The 21,397-nt window shown below is 44.2% G+C and overlaps 1 protein-coding gene across 10 annotated transcripts in view; it reads left to right on the top strand.

Moving 5' to 3' along the window:
* Positions 1-21,397, top strand: part of PTPRK (protein tyrosine phosphatase receptor type K) — a 546,973-nt gene that overhangs the window by 196,013 nt on the left and 329,563 nt on the right. For all 10 annotated transcript variants that reach the window (XM_072833647.1, XM_072833628.1, XM_072833588.1 and 7 more), the window contains exon 3: positions 5,463-5,734. In XM_072833647.1, coding sequence (XP_072689748.1) covers positions 5,463-5,734 — 272 coding nt within the window. The remainder of the gene's footprint in view (positions 1-5,462; positions 5,735-21,397) is intronic.

Here is a 21,397-nt window from a genome sequence, read left to right as displayed (position 1 = left end):
TCCAGGCGTTACTGCCTTTCATCAAATGATCGAGTGTGGAAGCGCCACAAACCAGTCGCTATTGTTGGTTTTGCTTCTGCCGGCCCTTGGCCATCAGGTGGTTTCTCTCCCGCAAAGGTGCGTTTGGCGCCGCCCGGGGAAGCCGCGCCTTGCTGTGTTGGGGGCTGGCGTCGGGGCCCTGGCCCGTCCCCCGGTGCTGAGCACCCACAGGTCCTCGCTGGCTTTCAGTCCCTGCTCTGGGCCCGCGGCCCGCCTCTCCTCCCTGCTCGGAGACGCAGGTGGGCCGCTGAGGCCTTCTCTGGGCGGCCGGCGGCGTCCCGCTGCGCAGGTGTCCGTCGTGTCTGGTAGTTCGTCCGTCCGGCTGCTGAGGGCCCTGAGCACGAAGGTGCTTCTACTCCTGTGGCAATTGTGCTTCTATTTTAGCTTTTTCATGCGCATCCCGAATAGCTGGCAGCTGCCCGTCCCTGGGCAGGCACAAGCGCGTGCGGCCTGTCGGTGGCTTCTGGCCCAGCCCTGGCCCGGCCACCTGGTCGCGGCCCCTCCTGGCTTCCTGGTGCTTCCTCAGGGCCCTCCCCGCTGCGGCCGGCCGTGTCTCAGAGTTCGCAGCCCCAGTGTGACACCTCCCGAGCGGCCACTCCCTTCCGATGGGACGCTGAGAGACTGGGTGCTTTCTGTCCCTCTCCTCACAAGGGGGTAAACAGCACCTGCGTGGATTATTTAAAACGTGTACAAAGGCTGTGGCACAACTACGGTGCAGAGCCAGCACGCGGGCCTGTACCAGCTTCCAGCCGGGAGAAGCCCAACACCGGTGGGGGCTGAGGAAGATCAACGGGCGAGCATTGGCGAGGGACTAAGATGAGGGAGGCCTTCTGACCTGACCGAGCCGGGAGTCTGTTCTGGAAGGTGCGCGGGCAAAGTCGCCAGGGCCCCGTCGGCCTGGAGAGGGTGGCTCGAGGAGTCCTAGGAGGTGCACTGGCAAAGGTCACGGAGGGCCATCGGTACCAAGCAGAGGAGTGGAACTTTCTTCCAGTTTGGTTAACAGGAGACCTTCAGTGTATTTTATTTTATTTATTTTTTATTTTTAAAGATTTATTTATTTATTTATGATAGAGACAGAGAGACACACAGAGAGAGAGGCAGAGACACAGGAGGAGGGAGAAGCAGGCCCCATGCAGGGAACCCAACGTGGGACTCAATCCCGGGACTCCAGGATCACGCCCCCGGCCAAAGGCAGGCGCTAAACCACTGGGCCACCCAGGGATCCCCCCGTTAGTGTATTTTAAATAAGAATTAATAAAAATATTATGTTAGTGTACTAAGGATACATAAAAATAAAGGCGTTTTAAAATGATGGAAACCTAAAAAAAATAAAATTAAAATAAAATAAAATAAAATAAAATAAAATAAAATAATAAAATAAAATAAAAAATAAAATAAAATGATGGAAACCTATTTATCGTTCATTGTTTTCCGTGCAGTTAATCCTATTTCCTGTGTTATTATGTTGTTCCTAGAAGTATATCTTAAAGATAAAATTTCCATTAATCCATAAAATCCATAGGACATTATTTACTCATCTAGATATTACATTATGGCATTTATGAATATGGGACTTGTTTCTTTGGTTATTCTTTTTTAAATAAAAAACTGCTATTTAGTCTAAGTACTCAGTGCCCCCCCCTTTTCGTGAATTGAAATAAGAAGTTTCTGATGTTTGTATTGTGTGTTTTTGAAAGCCGATGCTGTTAATCTGTAGGATGCAAATAGGATTTAGTTTTAAAAGGCAAATACCTATGTTTGTTTCTGAAGTATTTATCATTTTTTATTTGATGTTACTTATATAAGATGGTCTTCATGCAATCTTGCTCTCTTTTTTTTAAAGTATAAATCTAATGCATGTTTATTATGGAACATTCAGTTAATGTACATAAAAATAAGAAAAGACAATTATAGCTTCCCTTTGAAAACAGTTAACTATTTGTTATATATTCTTTTTTTCCAGTCATATGTGCATGTCTATGTGTAGCTATATGAATACACACATCTGTGTGATTGTATTTATTTTACGTATATATTTTTTAAAAAAATGAGTATGGTATTTTATAACTTGCTTATTTTACTTAACATTGTGAATATCTTCCATCAAGTGGTTTTAGTAATTCATTTTTAATGACTTTAATTATTCATCAAACTGATTTACCATAATTTTACAAGTTACCTATTATTGGACCTTTGAAATACTTTTCTCTTTTCTTTTTCATTTTATTTTATTGGTTTTAAGAGATTCTACTTAAAGTAATCTCTATACCCAACACAGACTCAGACCCAGAACCCTAAGATCAAGAGTTGCATGCTCTGCTAACTGAGCCAGCCAGGCCTCCCTGTTTTTCTCTGTTTTGAATAATGTATTGATGAGATGGGCATCTTTTTTCCTTTTTTTTAAAGCTTTGTATGTATAGAAATTGCTTATCTAGTTTACATACTTTGGAGTGTAAATTGGAAGGTATCTATCTCTTTCAAGGTTTTTGGTTTTTTTCAAGGTTTTGATTCTCATTGTCAGAATCCTCAGAAAAGTTACACCCTAAAAAATACATATCATAAGCCTCATAACTTTTTCTTTTATTTCTTAAATGATGTATTTGAGACCTCTGTTGCTCAAGAGACTGTAAGGAATACTTGTAAGGCCACATTAAAGAAATTACATTAATTACAAGTTACTACACAGATGTTTCATTATTAAGTTTTGTGATGGGTAAATCACAACTAAATAGAACTAACCTCTTATTAGGAATCTGAGTTCTTAGCTGGTGACAGAACTATAATAAATACGCTTAACTCATAAAGAATGAGGGAAACGCATAGCGTAGAATTTCCTGACTCTAAGCATTACAGCCAGTTATTCTGGAAGACTGTAGAAGTAATTTTTAGAAGTTGTTAGGAATAGCACAGTGTTCTGTGTTTGGGGTGATGAAAGTAAATATCATGTCAGATAGGTAGCTACTCCATGGTGTCTACTGGGTGAATTGCCACTATATGGAACCAGTTGTTGGCAGATGTACTCGGTTGGCCCTTTGGTGCGAGTGCTTGCTTCTTCCTTTCTGGAGCCATGCAATAAATGCATATTATTTCATTGCACTCAGAAACTAGCATTAACTAGGCCGCATTGATTAGCCCATTTAGCAAAAACATTCTATAGAGATGAAATATCAGCACTTTTTTTTTTTTTCAAATTAACTTGTATTGAAATGCTGGAATAGTTTGAGCAAGCTTTTATTTTGTGACTTTTGTCCTTTCTAATGATCTGATTGGTAATCCCTACAAATTAATATACTTTGCTCATCCCATTTCCTTAATAAGAAAATTATCATAGCTTAAAAGTGCAACTGGATGAAAATTGCTAAATGGTCTTAATGGCAAATATCACCGTATGTAATTAAGATGTATGACAGCGCATAGTTTATGCCAAAGTTTATTTTATAATGGAAGAAAATAACCATTTGAAAGCCTATAAGTCATTTAGAGAGCACTACTTTGAAATTGACAATCAGAAGCCATAATTGATGAAGACTTGTAAAAAATAATTTAAATTCACTACTGCCATAATATATCACTGAAAAAAACAAACAAACAAACAAACAAAAAACAACCCTCTTCTGGCAGTGGAGAAATAGGCCACAGGTTTGTGAAGAAGCTGAGGCCCAGTTACAGTCCGTAACCCGTCTAAGATCTCAGGCCTGGTCTTAGTTAAAAGCAACCATTAGTCTGCTCTCCTTTGGTGAATCTGAAAGACATCTTGGCAAATCAGCCATGGACCTCAGAACGTGAGTATATAACCAAGAATAGAAACATCCTGCTTGTATAAATAGGGTTGGGATCCAGGATATCCTGTTTAAAAAAAAAAAAAAAAAAAGACATAATTTCTCCACAAATACACATGACCGATTTATCCTATTAATGTGCATGCAATCTGTGAGAATCAGGGAGAAAAAAAGAAAGAGAATTTGAGGTTACAAGAGGAGATGAATACTGAGAAAAAATGAAGTGGAAGAAATAACAAGAACCATCGGTATAGTAAACATAGTCTGTACTTTGCCTGATAACTGATCGTTTTGTCATGTGAAATTTTTACATACGTTCTGAACTCTAGAGCAGAATTCATCAGATTTGAAATTTCAGTTTCTTAGGTAGTCAGAGTCCCCTTACCTGCTGTGACTTGAGCTTGCTTTGGGACTAGTGGTCCATGAATACTGAGTGTGTTACGCAAACATTCTTAGGTTTTAGGGAGGAAGCAGAGTCGTCGGTCAGGAAGAGATGTCCCGGTGCAACCCTTGCAACACTGGATTCTGTAGTAATGCCCTTCATACGTGTTCTGGATAAATTACATTCTAGGGGGGAAATTACAATCAAACGTGTTCCACCTTCAGTGCGACAAATAGGTGTACCGACATTTTAGTGATGTGGATCTTCGTTCAAGTCCACGCTGACGTGAGGAAACCTGCTGGTCTTTCTGCCGAGGTCCCTAGGCTGGTAGCAGCAGCCGGTGTACAAGTCCCACGTTTGTACTCAGCACTGAGACTATGTCGGAGGGTAGAAGCTCGAGCTGCTGTGGCATTGGGACTTCCTAGGTCCTATGACAGACAACCAGGAAATGTTCATGAAATGAAAGGTAATGAGGTTAGACTAGTGTTTTCGGACCAGTTGTCTCGCAGCTCCAGGGGAGCAGGACTGCAGCAGCCGAGGTGATGAGCTGGTAGCTTAGTGGGCAGGGCTCCAAGGAGGCAAATCCACTCTGTGTCAGAGTCTCAGGCCTAACAAAATGGACATTTTCAACTCCCGTCCTTATGTTTACACTGCCAAATACCCTTATTCCCTGAGCTTAAGTTCAGAGTGGTTAGGAGAGAGTGGTCCGGCAGCCCAGCTTGTGCAAATGAGGATCTTGGGATCTGAAATCAGAACGGATGGTGCCTGAACTTAGTTAACCCATCTCCCTGCAAGGGAAGGATGATAGGGAAAAGGGAAGATGCTCCCTCCCCGTAAACGAGGCCAATCAAGTCTTGGGCCTGTTTGTTTCCTTGTTTGATAATAAAAGACCTTTGCTTAGTAAGACTAGAAGATTGGGATCTGGATTTGAACCAGGCCTTACCTACTCTGTTTGACTTCGAATAAGTTACTAATTATACTTCAGTTGACTGATTATGTAAAGCAGATTGTTTCAGAGAGGAAATGAATCGATGCATCTTACGTACTTTGAACAATATCTGCAGCTTACTAAAAATGGAGTTCCCCTACTTACCAGTTTGCTCTCTTTCTGTGGATCTGTTCTGGAAGACAGTCAGTCCTTTCCAGGTACATTTAATGCTCAAAATGCATTGGCATTATTTTTAGCGTTTTTTTTCCTATTATTAGGTACTCCCTTTTGTTTATATGTCTACTTAGCTCTGTTACACGTAATGTCATTTCAGGTTCCTATATGATAGTGGACTCCTCAGATCATGACCCTGGAGAAAAAGCCAGACTTCAGCTGCCTACAATGAAGGAGAACGACACTCACTGTATTGATTTCAGTTACCTGTTATACAGCCAGAAAGGGTTAAATCCTGGCACTTTGAACATCCTGGTTAGGGTGAATAAGGGACCTCTTGCCAATCCAATTTGGAATGTGACTGGATTCACGGGCAGAGATTGGCTTCGGGCTGAGCTAGCAGTGAGCACCTTCTGGCCCAATGAATATCAGGTAAGCATCTGCGCTTTTTTGGTTTATGCTTTAGTGTCATTGGACCTCGTTGTGCGTCATACTTAGAGGTGAGACCTAGCCCTTTGGAACCGAGGTGGTCACTTTTGCCCCTTCCTCTCGCCCCGTTCTTGAGGACATGTTTAAATACATTGGCACACAACCTTTAAAGTAGTGAGAATATTTACACGAACTGAAAAAAACCACTAGTCTTAGGTACAAAGTCTGTTGGTTATTTGACGAAGAGCTACTTATTGACAGATCTATTTCCATGTTTCTGTTTGGGAAGAAAATGTCCTTTTTGATTTGAGTGCATTATTCAAACTGGATGGGTTTGCTGACTTCCTGACAATAACATTTGGAAAATAAACATGAAATAGTGTTTCATGAATTATATCATCTAAGGGGGAGGTATTTTGAATAGTTATTTACATTTTTTGTCAGTTACATGGAGTTTCAAAATAAGCAAACAGAGAAGGAAAAGCTATCCATGTCTCCCCCACCCCAGGAATACTTAATATAATTATGACTAAACCAGACAATGAATAGTATCAGTATCTCCTTTATGTTTCATAAGACTTATTTTATATAGTTTAACAAAAAAAAAAAAAAAAAAAAAAAGGATCATTTGCCAGTTTGGACAGTTGCTCAGAATCCTCCCCGTAAGGTGCAGTACCACTATCCCCTGCTTTTTGAAACATCACCTTACACCACTTTGCTTTTACTGAAGTGAAGTTTTAGTAAACCGTATGCTAACCGAAAGAAATCTAAAGAGGATTTCCGCTTTTCTGAAAAAAAAAAAAAAAAAAAAAAAAAAGGTGGAAAGCTAAAATTGCCTGCAGACTCTGTTTTGCAGCGAGCCATTATGGAAGCAGCACTCAGCCCAGCTGCAAGAGGCGTCCCACCAAGCTCCTTCTCCAGGAACTACATTCAACATGTTAGCATCAGGCTACAGTAGCTTTGAACCGTGCGAGCATCTGTGCTTTATCTGGATTTATTTTTGTGCATCTGTTAACAAGATGTGTTACCTAAGGTATCAGAAGAGGCAAAAAGCTTATTTTTGGGGGTCAGGGGATGTTCAAAAATTTTTCCATACAAATTAATATAATTGCTTCTTCATTTTCCCCTGTTTATGTTTATGAAAAGTTTCCTAAGAACCCTGTGCTTGCGATAGCTGGGGAAACCTGTCCCTGGGCATGTTCCAAAATTCATTTTTGTGTCAGGTCTTGAAATTCGAACTTTTAAAAGACTTGTCTGTTTGTAGTTCGTTTACAGAACCTAATGAGAATGCATATGTAAAAGTGATGTTTTAAGTTGGTCAGTGGGTGATTTATAAGCTAAAAGCAGTTCATTTCTGCTTCTTAAAAATGAACAATTTCTTCAGGTGAAACTTGTCTTTAGGTCCTGGGTTAGGAGACAGAATGCATTGTTCTAATTGCTTTGTCATGAGTTGGTTTTCTGTTTTATTAAAAAGCCTCTCACTTCATAGGTACAGTTCCACTGGGAAGGTTCTTTGTTCAGGGCTGTGTGTCTGTGGAGGTTTCAGGGGGTGTTGATTCCATTATCCCGGAGCTGCAGGATGTCGTTCCTCAGTGTCTGTCCTCCCAGGGCCCTCCCAGGAGGCGCATGTGGCTGGCGGGTGGCTGGAAGGGTAGGAAACTAATGCTAAGGGCCTGGACGCTCATCTCTGGATACGGTGGGTCCTCGTGTGCTGGGTCACCCTCACAACGCGTTGTCATCACACTGACTTCTCTAGAACCTGTCATTGGAGCTTAACCCTGAAAAGAAAAAAGCTCTGATTTAACAAAAGAAAACTGCCAGCGGATTCAGCCTCCTTACGATAAATGTAATCCCAAATAACAAATCAGCAAAATTGTTAGAAATTTGGTGTCTAGAGTCAGATTGCCCGTGTCCAACACTTTGCTATCTGCTATCTGTTCATTAAGGAGTCAAATTGTTAGTTCTATCTTTTAGGAAAAACACAGATGTGGATTTTGATGAATCCAACAAATAATATATCTGGGTATCACGCTAATATGCCTTCACAACTAAGAAGTAGCATCTGTATAATTAATTACCTTTTCTTGTTTTTCGCAAGATCTGTCTTTGAGTCATTGATATTAATACCATTTTCTTAGGGCACACATTGCTGCGATGCTAATTTTCATGTTGAGTTACACCTCCATGGACTGGATGATTCTTTATTCAGTCTCATTTTGCCTGACAAAGCTCCCTAGGGTTACGTAGACCTTTGGTGTTTTAAGCAAGATGCGCAAAGGTGCGTGTGCAAGTTTCAACCTGGCCAGTAAAATCTTTTTGGGGATCTTCTGACAGAGAAGAAGATTACTACGTAACTTGGAACCTGTGGGTAAACATTTCTTTCTTGCAGATTGAAATTTGAGCAATAGATCATTACTTAAGTGATTAATTACTTTTCTTTTCACATCGTTTTTCCTTAACCTGCAGAACTTAACAATCAATGAGAGCAAAACACAGATAGAATAATTTTTATTCATGTGCTTAGTGCCCAATAAATTACTTGATTAATGATTTTATTGATTCAGTCATTTAGATACCCGCTTGTACCTTATATCAGTTATTAGAAACACCAGCATGACGTAAACTATATTTATGTAGCATTTTTGCTATTAGGAAATAACATGAAAAACTTTTGACTGTTGCTTAATGCAGAGTCTTTATGGATTTTTAAAATTAAAAGGTAGCCATTGCATTATGCTATGTAGGAAGCCTACGTACTTTTTAATTCTTAAAGAAACTGCATATTTTTAAAAATTTTCCTAGACTCTAGATTAAATAGACGTGTGATATGCACAGAAACTATTCTTCCTCATTCCAGTTTCTTCAATTCTCCAGAGACTTTACACTCTCCAAAACTTCTTTAAGTTTTTGTTTAACCTTCTCACTTTTTAAAATTCCTTTTTCTTTTGTATTTTTAGTGGAAATTCCTATCTTTATTTGCCTGAGCCATTCCTTACCCAACCATCGCTCCAGTACACTCCTTATCACCAGCTTCAACAACAATGACAATCAAAAAGAAAATTATCCCAGGGTGCTACTACCTTTAATTAGTATAGGATAATTTTTATGTAAAAATCATATTCCCAGAAGTAGGGTAAAAAAAAAATCCAAACCTCTACCATAAGCTAGCTCTTCTCTTCTTCCCTTTTCTGTAGAACTAAGAATCTAAAACAGATGTAGTATATCTTTGGTGTGATTTGCCCTTCCTAGAAATGTCATCCAGCCAGATGCTAAACAGAAGATGTCCCCACAGGAAATTGATCATGCTGTGGACTGTTCAATAACGAGGAGATAGCAGTTTTTGACCCCAAGAAACTTGAACTCTTATTCGAAAAAGGAAAAAAAAATACATGAAATTATGAAACAAAGGCAAAATTATGAATTTTGGTGACCTGCCAAATCAATATACGGCTCATGGACTTTGGAGCCAGCTCTTCCTTGGTGAACCTTGACTCTACTATTTAGCAGTTGTCCAGCCTGGAGTATATTCCTTAATTTTTTGAGTACAGTTTCCTTATTTGATAAATCAGTACCTAACTGATTGGGTTGTTGTATTGAGTTACCTTTACACACACACACACACACACACACACACACACACGTGTTTAGAAGGGTGTCTGACACATACTATGTGTTGACCATAAAGTCAAATCAACGTGATGGGTAAATACAAAATTTGCAAACTCTTGGATTTAGTGCATGTTCAGCATTTTCTGCTGTTTTGAAAGCGTGCTGGTCTTTTTTACGGTCACTTTTTTCTAAGGCTTCATTTTTGTAGAGCAGTTTTAGGTTCACAACAAAATGGAGAGGAAGGTGCCGAGATTCCCCATATACCCCACGTGGCCGCACACAGGGGCCGCTCCCTCATTATCCCCATCCTCCACCACGGGGACACTGGTTGCACTGGATGAGCCTGCCCTGACACGCGCTCATCCCTCGCAGTTCACAGGGTTCACCTTTGGGGACGCACATGTGTCTAATGGCAGACAGCCATCACTAGCATCACAGGGGATTGTCACTGTCCTTGAAATCTTCTTTCCTCTGCCTATCCATCCCTCCTCCTCCATGGTGTACTTTTCAGGTTATGTGCTTATTCCTTTATTTCTTTTTTTAAAGATCTTGTTTATTTGGGAGAGAGAGCAAGCATGAGTAGGGGCAGGGGCAGAGGGAGAGGGATGAGGGCCTGTTGCAGGGCTCCATCTCCGGACCCTACGATTTGTGTTTGTTAAAATGTCTACTGGGGGCGCCTGAGTGGCTCATTTGGTTAAGAGTCTGACTTCGGCTCGGGTCATGGTCTCAAGGTTGCAGGATGGAGCTCAGCCTTGGGCTCTGGGCTCAGCAGGGAGTCTGTCCACTGGCCGCCCCCCCCAACACCCTTCTCTCTCGTGCTCTAGCTCTCTCTCAAATAAATAAAATAAATAAAGTAAATAAAATAAATAAAATGTCTGCTTCCTTGACAGCTTATTATCATGAAGTTACCCCCCTCTAACCTCTAAGGGGCAAACAGGCGATGTCCCTTTTCTCCGGACGCTTACATTCTAGCTGGACACTGGCGGAGATAAAAATGTAAATCAGCTGTGGAGTCTGCCTTTAGGGAACCTAGTCCAGATGGGAAATGTGAGATACACATAGATAAAACTTGAAACAGTATAGCATTTGTTAAATGACTTAAGGGAAATAAATGTGAAATATGGTGGGGAAAATGAAAACAAAAGATAGATTTGTTTCCAAAGTAATTTGAGGCATAAATGGGACTATCATTCTTGCCTCTTGATTCCTGTATTTCTAGATTAGTATGCTTTTCACCACACCACATTGTTTTTCCTAAACCACAGTTCTTGAAAGCCAACACTTTCTATGGTGAAAGAGAACAAGCAAATGTAAATTTCGCTTAAGACATAAGCATTGCATTGATATATTAATATATAAGGAACCCTTTCTCACCTGTATCTTGAGAGCAACAGATGTCTTTTTGGCTCAGTATACTGATTATAGAAAGTATCCTTATATATTTTTTATATTTGCCATGGTTGCAAGTTGCTAATTCTACCTATTTTTTTAGGCCTCAAGTGACTACTGTAAAATTTCGAATTGATCACCAAGTAGAAGTAAAAAGAAAAAAAAATAAAACCACCCAAAACATTATGAGACATTATCTCAGTATTAAATTTCAATGGAAGATCAACACACCTCTAAAAGTATAATTTTCTCCAGTCTGGAAATCTGACCTGTGTTGTATGCATAAAACTCAGTCCTGCTTTGGGATTAAATCCATTAGTTTCTTATGAACAGTGAGGTTGTTACCAAATGAGGCAGGCAGACATAACTTCCAGAACTATTAGTGGAAACCTAATCTGCTGTTTTCCATTAACTGGGTGCACATCATTAATCACAAAAATGATGCATGTTGAAAACTACAGGGGTTTGGCCAGAGACTAGAAAGTGATAATGTAGCACAATGTGTCTTTTTTTTTTTTTGTTTTTTTTTTTTTTTTTCCTGATTCACTGAGTAACAAACACTGAACTTTTGCAACTCATTTTCTTCACATTTTCTGTTGGCCTGAAAAAATGGAAGAACTGGACAGGCAGGCATGAGATTTTCTGTTTTTGTCTCCTTTTTAAAGCTTTATGTTAACGTGCATTGCTCTGATGTTTTGGCAATGGGGTGATTGTTACACTCCAGAGATACTGCTGGCTTTGGATCTAAGAAGATTAGGACTTAAAGCAAGTGACTGTTTACTTAAATAAAAAGTCTCTCAAAGATTGATCTTTGGGGATGGGGCTCAAGTAGGAGCATGCTTAGGAACCAGCCATGCAAAGAGTGAGGAAAAGAGCTCTTGGAACATTTCCAATTCATACTCGTCCTCATTCAACCATGTAGAGTCCCCCCGAAGGAAGGAGAGAGGCAAGGTCTTTCTTTCCTCGAGTATTAGTTTGCTTGGCTGCCATAACCAAGCACTACAGACCTGGGGTGGCGCAAGCAACAGAAATTTTCTTCTCTCCTGCTGGGAAGTGTAAAGAGCAGGAGGCTGGGCTCTCTGGCTCCGGGTGAGAGCTCCCCTCCGGGCTCGTAGATGGCCACCGTCTCACTGTGTCCTCACCTGTTGGAGAGAGACAGCTTTTCCTCTTCTTCCTCTAAGGGCACCGGGCCTATCAGCTTAGGGTCCCTTATCACTTCATGTCACCGTAATTAGCTCCCAAAGGCCCCGTCTCCAAATACAGTGACAGGATTTGGGCTTCAACATGAATTTGGGGTTGTGGGGGCGAGAATTCAGTCCATGGAACTAGATGTATATTGCACCTATGACTTTTTTATGTAGAAGCATTACAAACGACCCGGCTCATCATCTGGTATGACAGTGTTGCAGATGTTATCTGTCCAGTATTCATTCCCCTCTCCTTTTTGTACACTGCAGGAATCTCTTCCACCCTCCTTATTGCCCTGTCTTCCTTTGCAGGTAGGGGTGGCCCTAGGACACGCTCCAGCCATGAGTTAGGAGGGCAGATCTGCCGGGGGTACTTCTGGGAAAGATGTTTGTCCCTGATTTTTTTTAAATTTATTTTTATTTTATTTATTTATTTATGAGAGACAGAGAGAGAGAGACAGAGAGGCAGAGACACAGGCAGAGGGAGAAGCAGGCTCCATGTAGGGAGCCTGATGTGGGGCTTGATCCCGGACTCCAGGATCACACCCTGGGCCGAAGGTGGTGCTAAATCACTGAGCCACCTGGGCTGCCCTGTCCCTGATTTAAAAAAAAAAAAAAAAAAAAAAAAAAGACTTGTTTTTTCATGAGAGCGTGATAATTGGCACTATTGCAGTTATCCTGTAACCGTGAGGAAGGAGATGAACTGAGGGTAAGAGCACAGGGAATGGAAGGAGCCAGGGCCCTACCTCTGGCAAAGTAATAACAACAATAATATTTAAAATAAAAACTATTTTTTTTCAAGATTTTATTTGTTCATTCATGAGAGACAGAGAGAGAGGCAGAGACCCAGGCAGAGGGAGAAGCAGGCCCCACACAGGGAGCCCGACGTGGGACTCGATCCCGGGTCTTCAGGATCATGCCCTGGGCTGCAGGCGGTGCTGAACCCCTGAGCCACCTGGGCTGCCCAAATAAAAACTATTTTGAAACAACTTTTAGATGAGTATTCTCCTGTGCAGACAGAGGCATCCTAATGGCCTGTGTCACATCTTTGAGCTGCCAAGGAGGGTGCTGCCGCTATCCTTTGGGGATAGCACCCGTGAGGCCTGCGGCTGGATTAAAAGCACACACCTCTGCCGATGGAGGAGACCGTTTTCCAGTCCCGTTGTACAGAGAAGACAGCCCTGTACACCTGAAAGTGTAAACCGGGCTGTAAGGCAGCGAGTCCGTGGCCGGAGGCAGGAGGCCGCGCTGGGTGACCGCGAGGCCCGTCGGGTCCGTTGCTTGTCCAGGACAGCAGGCTGCGTGCGGACTTGGGTGTCCGCCGCCTTCAGCTGGATTTGGTATTGGATCAGGAGCTAAGGGAACGTTCCTTGTCTTCACGCAAGGGCTACGTTGCAGAACCGTTCCCACCTTTTCCTCTTCAGCATCCAGCCTTGCTCCCGGGCGCGGACTCTGGCCCGTCCTCCTCACATTCTCTACACACCCTCTGTGTGACGGGCTCTTAAGGAAGCAGCCTTTTGCTGCTAATGTGTAATCCTAATGACTTCCTAGTCGTTTCATTTGAAGTGCTCCAAGTGGGTTTGGACAAACTCCCGTGTCATTATAGTCCTTGTTTTCGTGAAACTTGCAAGCCTGTGAGGACGCCCCCTCCCTGGGCCCCGCGGCGATCTGCTCTACTTATAAAAGCATCTGCTTCCCGCCGCCTTTAGGTTCTGGCCGACTCCTTGATGAAACCCACAGTTTGCAAATAAATGCAGACAAATGAGGGAGGGGGTCCTGCCCGAGAGCACACTGACCCCCCCGCCCCCAGCCCCGGCATGCAGCACGGAGGCCCCGGGTCCCGCGCGCACCTGCCTTGGTGGGCGGGAGGCCACGGCCCGTCACTGATGCTCCAGAGAACCATTCCCAGGAATGAACTCACTTCTCCTTTAATAGCGGGTTGGCGAGTAACGAGCAGTAAGGAGAGTGGCCTAGTGTGTGTTCAGCGTGTGACTTTTTTTCTTTTTTTTTGTCTTCAGGAGATGGTGTTATCCGGGAGGCCTGGGGACACAGGTGCCCCAAAGGGGGTGGAAGGGATGTGCTTGCTCCCCTGCACCCAGCCCGGCTCGTTGAGTGTGCACGGACACCCCCTGCTCCCTTGTTCTCCACACCTCCTTATTGATTATTTAGCATACGTTTACAGGGCTCATCTCTGTGTACTCAGATTAAAAAGTGTATCTACTGGGGCAGGATTCCTAACCAAACACCAACCCCTCTCCCCCCCCCAAAAAAAACTGAGTTTTTCCTTCTCATCAGTTTAATGATGCCTCTGACAATGCTGTGCCACATATCCATGCAGCATCACCATATCATGGAAGAAAGCAGAGACAACAATTTAAGATGAATTCTTCATTCAGTTATTTTTGTCTGCAGACTTTGATAGTTAATTGGAATTGTTCTCCCTTTTTTTTATTTCCCTTTTTTTTTTTTAGGCTTTCAAGTTTCTGTACAACTTGAATTTTTGTGTGCCCTCTGTCCATTTCCACTTCAAAGAGTGCTTTTTTATTTATTTATTTTTCTTATTTTAGGCTACTTGCAGTATGTGAACAAAATTACTGGCTCTTCACAGGAAGAACAAAACTGAGTGACATTATGTTTTTATTTAAAATTTAACTTGTATGCTGCGGGGATTTCAGTTTCTTAGACCATGATGGAAAAATTAAAGGATATAATTATCTATTTTACTGTGAGTTTTTCAATGGAGAAAATATTGTAGGAAGGAAATCTAAAGGAAATGCCAGGCCTGGTTATAGTTTGTATCTGTTTTACTATTTCTTTAGACGATATTAAAGACAATCTATTCTGTTGCCAGTAATAGAAGTTGGGATATGAAGGGAAACAAACTTTGGATGCTGTAAATTAAAACATCCACTTTTGTAATCTAGTGGAAAATTTATGATTAATTTTAGTTGTTATCATTTTCAAAAGGTGTTTTTAAAACTATCATTATAAAACTAGCTGCTACATGTTATTTCTGCATTTAGTTTTATAAATAACCGTTGCACACACCACTGGAATTCCCTGATGAGATTTAGATTCTTAATATTCTTTGAATGATCTTTTAAAAAATCATTCTTCTCAGCAGTAAATTCTTCTGGAAGCAGTAAATCAATTCTCATTTTATGTTCAAAAATAAGGTCTGTAGTCATAAATTTATACCAAGTGATAATTCAATACAGTAATAAAGAATGGAAAATTTCTAGCACCTGGAGATCAAAGTTTAGTTCAAACCTCAACATCTTTAGATCTGAGTATTTTGCAACAACAGCACAAATATCATACTTGGAAATAGATACAGTGATTCTCCAGGTTAATATTTATTTAAAAAAAAACACACTTTTGGTTTGGTTGTGAGCTTCGTAATATAAGGCTTTCAAAGGGGATGAAGTCCGCTTAGCACCATAAATACCAGGGTGGGTTTCTTTGTTGTGGTTGTTGTTATTTATTTATTTTTTGGTTGCTCTTCATCTTTTTTCTGCTGTGTTTTCACCTCTTCCTGGTTTTCTCCCCTCTTGGCAGTGGAGGGGAATTGTAAGCAGAACAATAAACACATTACCAAATAATTTTATTTATTGAATATATATATTATTGAATATTTATATATGATATTGAATTATTGAATGTTATATACTCTCTATATATTTATATATATTACATTAGTATTGTGACATGCTACATGCGAATTAAGTCTTATTTTGTGTGTGTGTCAGTATAATATAGAATGGAGGCCACTTTGTATACCGGGTAAAGGTTTGAGCTGCATGTCACTGGCCTGTGTTTGATTCCATGCCCAGTGGTCGATACCTCCTTGCCCATTGAGTGACTATTTTGGGGGATCTTTTGAGTTTCAGTCCCTGAAGTATGGGGTGTTAGCTGGTCTTACATGCGTTTGATGAGGTTCAAAGGAGGTAATGAAAGCTGCGAAGTCATCTATGTAAAGCTTGTATTTACAAATGGGAGACTCGCACTAAAGCTAGCAAAGTAACACAAGGAACATATTTGAAAGGATTTGAGATTCGGTCACAGCATAAGGAAAGTGGAAGATCCAAGAAGCCTGAAGAAGACCTGGAACCCAGAGTAGCCCTGAGGACAACAGCAACTTTGACTTCCTCTGTGAAGGTCAACTGTGAACAACTCACTTCTTTATCAGTTTGACAGATATTTATCAAGCAACCTACTCTATGCCAGGCACTCTTCTGGCCGCTGGGATGCACTGTGCTGAGGTCTCAAAGTTCCCTTTCTCCCTGAATTCCAGTCTTGGGCGGGGGATAAGTAATTAAATGAGAAAAAGATTAGAATCTAAGAAGTGCTATGCAGATAACTAAGATAGAATAATGACAGTTAGGCCTTGGAAAGCACCTTAGACCAGGTTGTTTAGGGAGAGCTGGTTGTTTGAGAAGATGACTTTCAACCTGGAGATCGGAATGGCAAAAAGGACGTAAGCACACTAAGATCATAAAGAATGCATTAGAGTCAGAGAAAACAGCTAAATGAAGGCTCTTAAATCTGGAAGGAGATTGGCATGGTAGAGGGACAGAGACAGGCCTAGGGGTCAATGATGAGATGGGGAGATTCTCGTAATGTGGAACTCTGTAATCCAAGGGAAAGTCTGAAGTCCTTTTTTGAAGATTGTCATCAAGAGCTTCTATTTACTCACTTTGGGTCTCTTCTTATCCACGATTCCACATGTATGCTCTTTGGTCTTTCCGGTGCTTACTCTCCAGTCACAGCTCTGGTGGTTTTCCATCTTGATAATGGTAACATTCTCCTGACTCTTATAAATCAGTTACTCTTCTTGGGATGCTAATTTGCTGATAATTGCATTGCTCAGATTTTGCCAGTGTTTCCTTGAACTTCGAATGATTAGCCATCATTTGAGGCCCTTCATAATTTAGCTTCAGTCAACTGCTTCAAATCTCTCTACCATCATTATTTTTTTCTTGGCACCATCTGCTTAATAAATTGCAAACTGCTCTAGCTGTGCTTTGGACAATTTAGGCACTTTGTGTGTGTGCGTGTGTGTGTGCGTGTGTGTGAATTTGCACACAGTATATCTATCTTCTCAAGTGCCTTTGTGTCTTTCTTTCCCTTGTCACTACGAAGCCTTTGCTAGGCACTTCAGTTCTCATATCTGTGTTGCTTACATGGCTAGACATTTAGCTTTTAGTATTTCATATAGTTTTGTGTCTTGTGCCTCCAAGTAGACTGTGGGGTATGCCCTGAGGACAGTGTAATACTTACGTGGTGCTTTGTATTTTATAAAGCAGTTTGACAAATTAAAAAAATCAGCCTTACAATGATACGAGGTCACAAGGAAGAGTATGATGATTTGTATTTTAGTGGAAAGGACTGACAGATGATATAAGTGACTTGTGTAGGGTCATCTTACTAGCTAGAATTGAGTTAGGTTCCCTAAAGATAAATTCTAGTATCTCTCTACTGTGCCGGGCTGTTTGTTTATTGATAATGACTTTCCAGTCTTGGTGTCAAAAGCAAATTGTACTTGCTGATGAAATATTAAGCGATGGGATGAGAGTAGGGTTATAATTTTTTCATTTTCATGCAGTTTTTCAGGAGACATTTTCTTTTTTTTTTGTCTTTCTTCCTTTTTCAGAGAGAGAAAGGGAGAGCAGGAGAGGGACAGAGCAAGAACCTCTCCTTGTGGGGCTCAGTCTCACAACCCTGAGATCATGACCCCGGCTAAAACCAAGAGTCAGGTGCTCAACTGACTAAGGTACCCAGACACCCCAGGAGACATTTTCTTAATATTACTTGGTAGTATTTCTTTAAAAAAATAAGTACTTTTATGGCCTAAGAATTGATTGGATGAAGTAAGCTTAATGCTTAAGGGACAACTCAGAACTTTGGTGGATTGGATTTCAATTCATTTTCACAACCAACCAAGTATTTATTGAGTTGTTACTACATGCTAAATTTGGGGAGAAACCAAACAAGTACGAAAATAGTTTTAGGGATGCCTGGGTAGCTCAGTGATTGAGCCTCTGCCTTTGGCTCAGGTCGTGACCCCGGGGTCCTGGGATCGAGTCCCACATGGAGCTCCCTACAGGCAGCCTGCTTCTCCTTCTGCCTGTGTCTCTGCCTTTTTCTCTGTGTCTCTCGGGAATAAATAAATAAAATCTTAAATAATTTTATACTTTTGTTTAGGGAATATAAAATTCACCAAGGAGATTGGCCATGTGTTTATATAAGTTTTTGTGGTAAGTGATGATTAAATGGGATTTTGTTACATAATTATGTCAAAATGTATACATGTTTGGAAATACTGTGATAAGATAATAGGAAAAAAACAAGACTTTTGAGGGAGATGGAACATCCATATCGGCTGTCTTGTATTGTTATTTAATTAAATGTCCAATGGAGTGAAGAAAACCATACTATCAATGGAACTCTGAGAAGGAAGCAACACCTGGGTTCTTTGGTCAGACAAAAATGGAGCTGTGTCTGGGAATATAAGGGGCGGAGTTGAAGGGGGTTTAGGTTTCCCAGTTACAAGGCACAGATAGTGCCTTCAGGTACTAAGAGGGGACAGCCACACTGGTCTGGCTGAAGTCAGGGTCTTGAAATTGGGAGCGGTGATAGATTCCATGGAATGGCTTAGATCCCAATACTGAGAAGTATCTGAATCCAGGTTATGGGGTTTGTTTTATTTTGATTCCTAACTGCTGGTGGCTCACTCAGAAGAAGAGTCTATTTAGCAGAGCAGCGTGATGACAGTAATGATTTTTAACACTCATTTTTTCAAGACTGAGCTCAGCAGATCAAAGGTGGGCCCTGACTTAGCATTTGCTGGCCATGCGCACCTCTATTATCCAAGCTCCATCTGTTCACACCAGACTCTTGATGTTGTGACATTGGACAGTTTGGAGGATGGCCTGTTGGGGGGTGGGGGGCAAGGCCTACTTTTGTTACTTAGTTCCCTTTTCCCTTTCTGCTAGGTCGAGATTTATTTGTTATGAAAGGTAATCAGGTTTTGGCAGACAGACTCTCATTAGGAAAAAAGAAAAAAAAAAGGATTCAAGGATTCTTCCTTTGTCAACAGAATTGCTAAATTTTGTTCCTTTAAAGCCTTTTCTTTCTGCTGGGATCACTGGGGAACGTTCCCTTATTATAAAGGATGAAGGATGTCCAGATGATGCTCTTCTCTTCATCTGCCCGTTAAATCCTTAATCTCCTACACCTGGGTGGCTTCTAATCCTTTATGCGCTCTGGGTACCAGTGGTTCCAAGTCCTGTGTCACGCGTGCCCTGTAAGTTTCCTCGTGCCAGAGAAGGTCATCCTGTGCCCCAAGTTGTCCCGGACAGTAGAGCGACTTGCCATTCGCAGATGACCTTGGCAGTTTTAATGCGACTCAGTTGGTGAATGGCACGCCCTGCCTGCACGGTGGCCGGCGGCCGGAGGGCCCCTGCCCCCTTGAGGTTCCCTTGGGCCCGAGGTCCTCGCTCTTTTCCTCGCGGCCACTTACTCCACTTGCTCCTTGGTTTGGGGCCAGGTGGGTTACTTAGTCATGGGCCTGACTTGTGAGGCACAGAAGTCTGAGGTCAGTGTGGTTTGGGGTCTTTGGGTTGTTCGGGAGGAGAGTCCGGCAGAGGGTGCAGGAGGCAGAGGCGGGCTGCCCTGCGTGGTGACTGCGGCACCCGCGCCCCCATGGGCTGCCTTGTCGGGGGGCTCAGGCCCTGAGGCCGGGTCAGCCTGGAGCCTCAGCCGTCGAGGTCCCCCAGCAGGTGGGATCCGCGCTCATGGGGTCCTGCGTCCCAGCCACTCGCCAAGGGGGAAGGGAGGTGCAGCCTGGCCCGTGTTCTCCGAGGAAAGCCCGGGAGGGTCACTGGGAGCTGCTTCCCACGCGGGTGGCCGAGCAGGGGCCAGCTCACCAGCCTGGGGGTGGGGGTGGGGGACCCTGCCATCCGGGACCCTTGCACCTCGCATCAGCCGTCGTGCGAATGCACCACGATGGTTTGGAGAAGCCGCGGCTGGAGCCACCTCCCTAGTGTCCGTCTTCGCACCGCTAAGACCCGAGGACGGCGAGCCTCACCTTTGCCCTGGGATTACCTGCAGAGGGCAGGCCGGGTGCCCGGGGAGGGAGGCGCTCCCCGGGAGAATCATGTTTGTCAGGTTTGAGGGGAAGGAGAAGGAATGATAATAATAGCAAAAATATAGAGGACTCTTAATTTGGAGGGAGTCCTTTGGATAAGACGCCTTGGAGAGAGGCTGTGCGTCCGGGTTTCCTCGCCAGCAACACGAGGCGGTGACACCTGTAGACGGGCCACCCCGCCTCCCGCTGCCACAGAGCTGGGAGGCAGGAAGTCCGACTGGTCGTGGCCTTGCGGGGGTGCGGGGGGGCGGCCGCGCTCGCACCTACACCTGCCGCGCTCACATCTGCACCTGCCGCGTTCGCACATGCACCTGTACCTGCACCTGCCGCGCTCACACCTGTACCTGCTGCGCTCTCACCTGCACCTGCCGTGCTCTCGCCTGCTGCGCTCACCTGCACGTGCCGTGCTCGCACCTGCCGCGTGCTCGTACCTGCACCTGCCGCGCTCTCACCTGCACCTGCCAGAGCTCTCAGCTGCACCTGCCGCACGCTTGCACCTGCACCTGCCGGGCTCCCACCTGTACCTGCCGGGCTCGCACCTGCACCTGCTGCGCCCCGCCTGGGCCGCTGTGCGCCGTGGACGGACGGACGGACGGACTGAAGGCCCGACCGCCCGAGGGGCCCTGTCGAAGGCCGATTCCTCCGCGCGTCCCCTCCCACTTCCGCCCCGGGAGCAGCGCTCCTGAGGAAGAACCTTGCCTTCGGCCCGGGATGGGGGCGGGGGGTGGGGGCGCCCCCGCGGGACCCTTGACCCGGGCCCTGGAGAGAAGTCCGCCAGGTGCGCAGGTGGGTCCCGTGGAACGAGCGATTGACCCTTTGGCCTAAGGAGCACGTTCCGGGGCAGGCTTGTCTGTCGCTGGCGGCGGTGTGCCGGCGGCGGAGGGGACAGGGCGGAGCTGTGGGGTCCGCTGTGGGTCCGCTGTGGGTCCGCACCACGACCGGGATCGCACCATCCGCCGGGGGCGCGGCATCCCGAGGTGCTCTCCTTCCTTGGGCGTCCCCGCGCGTTTCGCCCGGCCCGGCCTGTGCCGCCTGCCCGCCGGCGCCCCCGACCGCCTCCGATGTCCCTCGATGTCCCCCGACCCCTCGACACCCCCGACACCCCCCGACGCCCCCCGACCTCCCGATCCGCCATCATCCCCCGACGCCCCCCAACCCCTCGACGCCCCTGACGGCCCCCTACCGCCCCCGACCCCCCCGACCCCCTCGACACCCCTGACGCCCCCCAACCGCCTCGACGCCCCCAATCCCCCCACGCTCCCCGACGCCCCCGACCTCCAGATCCACCGACGCCCCCCGACGCCCCCGACCCCCCGACGCCCCCCTGCCTGC

The sequence above is a fragment of the Canis lupus genome, chromosome 1 (genome assembly GCF_048164855.1).
Source record: "Canis lupus baileyi chromosome 1, mCanLup2.hap1, whole genome shotgun sequence".
Lineage (NCBI taxonomy): Eukaryota > Metazoa > Chordata > Mammalia > Carnivora > Canidae > Canis > Canis lupus.
This window is presented reverse-complemented; position numbering and strand designations above follow the sequence as displayed.